The 5,662-nt window shown below is 46.1% G+C and overlaps 1 protein-coding gene across 3 annotated transcripts in view; it reads left to right on the top strand.

The window, feature by feature from the left end:
• NPBWR2 (neuropeptides B and W receptor 2) overlaps positions 1-2,521 on the top strand; it is a 3,573-nt gene extending 1,052 nt beyond the window's left edge. Inside the window, exons 1-2 of one of the 3 annotated variants that reach the window (XM_081949245.1) lie at positions 128-208; positions 328-2,521. In XM_081949245.1, coding sequence (XP_081805371.1) covers positions 782-1,789 — 1,008 coding nt within the window. In that variant the 5' untranslated portion in view covers positions 128-208; positions 328-781 and the 3' untranslated portion in view covers positions 1,790-2,521. Of the gene's footprint in view, positions 1-127; positions 209-327 lie in introns of those variants that run through there. The other 2 variants (XM_081949244.1, XM_081949246.1) reach the window with 2 other exon arrangements.
• The last annotated feature ends 3,141 nt before the right edge of the window (positions 2,522-5,662 follow it).

Raw genomic sequence — 5,662 nt, forward strand, 5'->3', positions numbered from 1 at the left:
TTTCTCTCTCTCCCTCCCTCTCTTTCTCCCTCTCTCCTTCTCTCTCCCTCCCTTTCTCTCTCTCTCTCTCTCTCTTTTCCACTTTGACACTCTGTTCATCTTAAACCTTTGCTTCCCGATGCTAACGGGATGCGGTTGATTGCAAAAGATTTAGGGGTTTGGGGTTTTTTGGTCCCAGCTGATCAAACAGGGCACATGACGTGTGGGGGTAGGTGGATTTTGGGGTGTTTGGGTGGGTATTGAACCCTGCAGGGAAGTTAAACAGTGTGTCTGATTTTCATTGTCTCTTTCCTTTCCTCCCTCCCTCCCTCTATTTTTTCTCTGCAGGGGTTTAAGGAAACGGCTGCTGCGTTCGCTCCGGAGAGTCCTTCCTTCTGTTCTCTTCTGGAGTACAAAGCTGCTTCGGTCTTTGTGATGGGACCCAACTGGGGTGAGGGGTAGGGAGATGCTTCCTTGCATCTTTCTGAATGCAGAAAGGGGGCTATTGAGGGGGTTGACAGGACAGGACAAGCAGTTAACCAACTTCCTTTGCAAGCCGCAACTGTTTTTAAAGCAGCCGTTTAAAGCTTTTCCCAGCAACTCTCGCCTTTGTAACCTTGGCAATCGTTTTTGCCTCCTCCTGCTTTGCTCCAGTCATCTGACCTGTGGTTGTTTTGCTTCACTGGAACTGACCCGCAAAGTTTAAGAAGGACTTTTCAACAGCCCTTTCCGGAAAATGGCCGAGCCTTTCCTCGCGGGTCACCTTATCTGAAGGACAAGCTCTCCGCTGAAGGTCCCAGACATGGCCAACGCTTTGGAGGAGAGAGAGCCGGGCACCAATGCCACCAGCCTTGGACCGGACGATGACTGCTGCCGTGAGAACGCTACGGCGCTCAACCTCACATCCCAGGAGTTCCAATCCCCAGATTTCTACGTGGTCCTCCCAGTTATCTACTCAGTTATCTGTGCGGTGGGTCTGACGGGGAATACGGCCGTCATCTACGTGATCCTGAAGGCTCCCAAAATGAAGACGGTCACCAACATGTTCATCCTGAACTTAGCCATCGCCGACGACCTCTTCACCTTGGTCTTGCCCATCAACATCGCTGAACATCTGCTGCACTACTGGCCCTTCGGCGAGGCCCTCTGCAAGGTCATCCTCTCCATCGACCACTACAACATCTTCTCCAGCATTTATTTCCTGACCGTCATGAGCATCGACCGGTACTTGGTGGTGCTGTCTACCGTCCGGTCGAAGAGGATGCCGCACCGTACCTACCGGGCGGCCCGTCTCATCAGCATTTGTGTCTGGGTCCTGGTCACCCTGATTGTCTTTCCATTCTTCATCTTTGCCAACGTCTACAAGGATGACTTGAACATCACCAGTTGCGGACTCAACTTCCCCAAGCCGGAAAGGTCCTGGTTCAAAGCCAGCCGGATCTACACGCTCTTGTTGGGCTTCGCCATTCCGGTGTCCACCATCTGTGCCCTTTACGCCATGATGTTGTACAATCTGCGGAACATGAGCTTGAACTCCAACGCCAAAGCTTTGGACAAAGCGAAAAAGAAGGTCACCATTATGGTCTTCGTTGTGTTGGCGGTATGCCTCTTCTGCTGGACGCCGTTCCACCTGGCCACCATCGTGGCTTTGACCACCGACTTGCCCCAGACCCCTGCGGTCATCGGCATCTCGTATTTCATCACCAGCCTGAGCTACGCCAATTCGTGCTTGAATCCTTTCCTGTATGCCTTCCTGGATGATAGCTTTCAGAAAAGCTTCCGCAAGATGTTAGAATGCAGAGCGGCGTGACTCAAAACCTCCGATTCCTGACCAATGTTGGGTTTAGTCACAACATTGGGCTTTGTAGTCCATAAAACCTACCTATATATATATATCTGTACAGCTGCAGCCGTGTTGCATTAAAACGTTGAAAAGAGGACTCTGAGTGTACATCATTCTCTACGCAGGTAGTCCTCGACTTACGACCACAAAAAAAATTTCCATCGCTAAGCGAGACACTTTGCTGAAGCGAGCTTTTCCCCATTTTACAACCTTTCCTCCCACTGTCGTTAAGCGAATCCCTGGAGTTGTTAAGTGAGTCGCATGGTTGTTAAGCGAATCTGGCTTCCCTCGATGACTTTGGTTGCCAAAGGGAATCACGTGACCCCGGGTCACGGCAACCGTCATAAAACACGAGCCCGTTGCCAAACCTATGAATTTTGATCAAGCGGTCATGGGGATGCCGCAACGGTCGTAAGTGTGGAACACGGTCAAAAAGTCACTTTTCTCAGTGCCGTCGTAAGTTTGAACGGTCACTAAACGAAGGGCTGTAAGTCAAGGACTACCTGTACATTTCAGTGGGTTGGCCCTGTTTTAAATTATGTTTGGGTAATTTTGCTTTGCTCCAGTGCCTAATAATGTATGTAAATCAGGAAGGGTAGAAAGTCAAGATTTTAATTTAACAGCTGTGATGTTATTAATCTTGGTTTTCCTCTGCCCCCTGGTGGATAAGAACATAATTGCTCCATGAATAAATAGCATGAAAAGAGTCTTGGAAATTGTCTTGAGTAACTGGGACTGGGGAAAGGAGTTCTTATTTACTTTATATATTTACTGACTATATTTATTTATTTTATTTATTTACTTATTTATTTATTTTGTCCCATGGCGTATATGAATAAAGCTTCTCTGCCCTTTTCATCCTTAAGGCTCCTGAACATCCCAAAGGTTGCATTTATAAAGTGATATCGTAAACAGCATGCATATTAGCATTGCAGGCTAACTATGCACGCAGCCTGGAGTTCAATCCTGGCTGGCTCCAGGTCAACTCTTCCCACCTTCCCAGGCCTTCCAAAGTGGGCAAAATGAGGACCCGGATTGTTGCGGGCAATAGGCTCACTCTGTAAACCACTTAGAGAGAGCTGTAAAACACTGTGAAGCAGTATATAAGTCTAGATGCTATTGCTGCCTGCCTGCCTGCCTGCCTGCCTGCCTGCCTGCCTGCCTGCCTGCCTGCCTGCCTGCCTACCTACCTACCTACCTACTTACCTATCTATCTATCTATCATCTATCCAGTTATCTTCTTGCTCTCCTATCTATGATCTATCTACCTACCTACCTGTCTGTCTGTCTGTCTGTCTATCTAGTCTTATGTTTCTATCTCTCTCTGTCTCACTCTCTCACTATTTCTGTCCCTCTCTCCATTTCTGTTTCTGTGTCTCCATGTCTCTGTCTCTATTTATCTGTGTGTCTGTCTGTGTGTCTGTCTGTGTGTGTGTGTGTGTGTCTGTCTGTCTGTCTGTCTGTCTATCTATCTATCTATCTATCTATCTATCTATCTATCTATATCTATCTATCTATCTATCATCTATCTATCATCTATCTATCATCTATCTATCTATATATCTGTCTGTCTGTCTATCTATCTATCTATCATCTATCTATCTATCTATCATCTATCTATCTATCAGAATGCAGTATTGCAGGCTAACTCTGCCCACTGCCAGCAGGTTCGAATCTCACCAGGCTCCAGGTTGATTCAGACTTCCATCCTTCCGAGGTGGGTAAGATGAGGCCTCAGATTGTTTGGGGTCAAACCGCTTAGAGGTCTGTAAAAACCATTTGGAGAGGGCTAGAAAGCTCCGTGAAGCAGTATATAAGCCTAAGTGCTATTGCTATAAACGGATGGCTCATTCAAACTGGGTGACTTATTCAGGAGCTGCAGACTTATTAACGGCACTATATATCTGCAGCAGTAATGTTTCCTGCTTCCTACTTGGAACACAGATTTGGTCAAACAAAACAGACACCAAAGCAAGCCACAAACCTCTGGAAGTTTTCGGGGTTGCTATCCTTCCAGCCGAATGGGATCCAATTAGCATGTAAGACGAAAGTTTAACATGGTAGAGAAATCGGTGCAGAGCTCTTCAAGAGACATCATGTTTTGACTGTTGGTTTATTTTAATTTTTGTAACGGTCCATTGCTTTCTCATTGGGGGGGGTGGGGGGGGTGGAGGGACGAGTTTGCAAAGAGAGTTAGTGCTTTTTTGATGCTGGGTTTTCCCCAAAACAAGACAGGGTCTTATTTTCTTTCGACCCCCGAAAGAAGCACTTGGCCTTATTTTGGGGGAGATCTTATTATTTTTGAGGTTCAGGAGGCGGCGAGCGTGGTCACCTCATGGCTACTGCTGTGTGGCAATATTTTCAGGGAGGGCTTATTTTTGGGGGAGGGCTTATTTTAGTGCATGCGCTTCGTCTTATTATCCGGGGAGGTCTTATTTTCAGGGGAGCAGGGTAGATACAATAATACAATACAATAGTAGAGTTGGAAGGGACCTTGGAGGTCTTCTAGTCCAACCCCCTGCTAAGGCAGGAAAGCCTACACCATTTCAGACAAATGGCTATCCAACATCTTCTTAAAGACTTCCAGTGTTGGGGCATTCACAACTTCTGGAGGCAACTTCTGTTCCACTGATTAATTGTTCTAACTGTCAGGAAATTTCCCCTCAGTTCTAAGTTGCTTCTCTCCTTGATTAGTTTCCACCCATTGCTTCTTGTTCTACCCTCAGAGGCCTTGGAGAATAGTTGGACTCCCTCTTCTTTGTGGCAACCTCTGAGATATTGGAACAGAGGTTGCCACAAAGATGGAAGATTGTGCAGATAAATTGTAGGGATAAATTGCAGATAAATTGTAGGATTGTGCAGATAAATTGTAGGGACGAGGTGTGCAAAAGAAAACATGTGTGTAATTCTTGAATATGTGATATTAGTCTATGTGCTAGACTAGAGCGGGGTAGGACATTTCACTATTTCTTGTCTTCATGGATTCAAGTTATTTTTCAAAAAAGATTCCTGACAGTCATAATTATAGCCATTTCTACAAAGATTTAATAGGGACGCAGTGGCTCAGTGGCTAAGATGCTGAGCTTCTTGATTAGAAAGGTCGGCAGTTCAGCGGTTCGAATCCCTAGCGCCGCGTAACGGAGTGAGCTCCCGTGACTTGTCCCAGCTTCTGCCAACCTAGCAGTTCGAAAGCATGTAAAAAATGCAAGTAGAAAAATAGGAACCACCTTTGGTGGGAAGGTAACAACATTCCATGTGCCTTTGACATTTAGTCCTGCCAGCCACATGACCACAGGGACGTCTTCGGACAGCGCTGGCTCTTCGGCTTTGAAACAAAAATGAGCACCGCCCCCTAGAGTCGGGAACGACTGGCACATATGTGCGAGGGGAACATTCACTTTTTTAGAGGGGGATAGGACCTTTCACTGTTTCTTGTCTTCATGTATTCAAGTTATTTTGCCAAAGGATTCTGGCAGTCATGATTATTAGTTAGTTGATTTTCCAAGAACATGTAGAAAACTTTTTAAAAGATCACAGCAGCATCCTTTTCCTATGGGAATGGCATGACCCCTCAAATCTCTTTGACTGTTAACGTCTTTCCTAGCTCCGTAACATTTTTTTCTAGAGAGATGGTTTGGTGTAATAGTGAAGGCACCAAACTTAAAACTGGGAGATAGTGAGTTCTAGCCCTGACTTAGGCAGCTGGATAATTTTAATTTAACTTAGAATAACAGAGTTGGAAGGGACCTTGTAGGTCATCTATCCCAACCCCCTGCTCAATCATTTCTGACAAGTGGCACTTCAGTCTCTTCTTGAAAGCTGCCTCTGATGAAGCAACCA

This window comes from Natrix helvetica, assembly GCF_964273705.1.
Source record: "Natrix helvetica genome assembly, chromosome: 3".
In the NCBI taxonomy this organism is placed as follows: Eukaryota; Metazoa; Chordata; class Lepidosauria; order Squamata; family Natricidae; genus Natrix; species Natrix helvetica.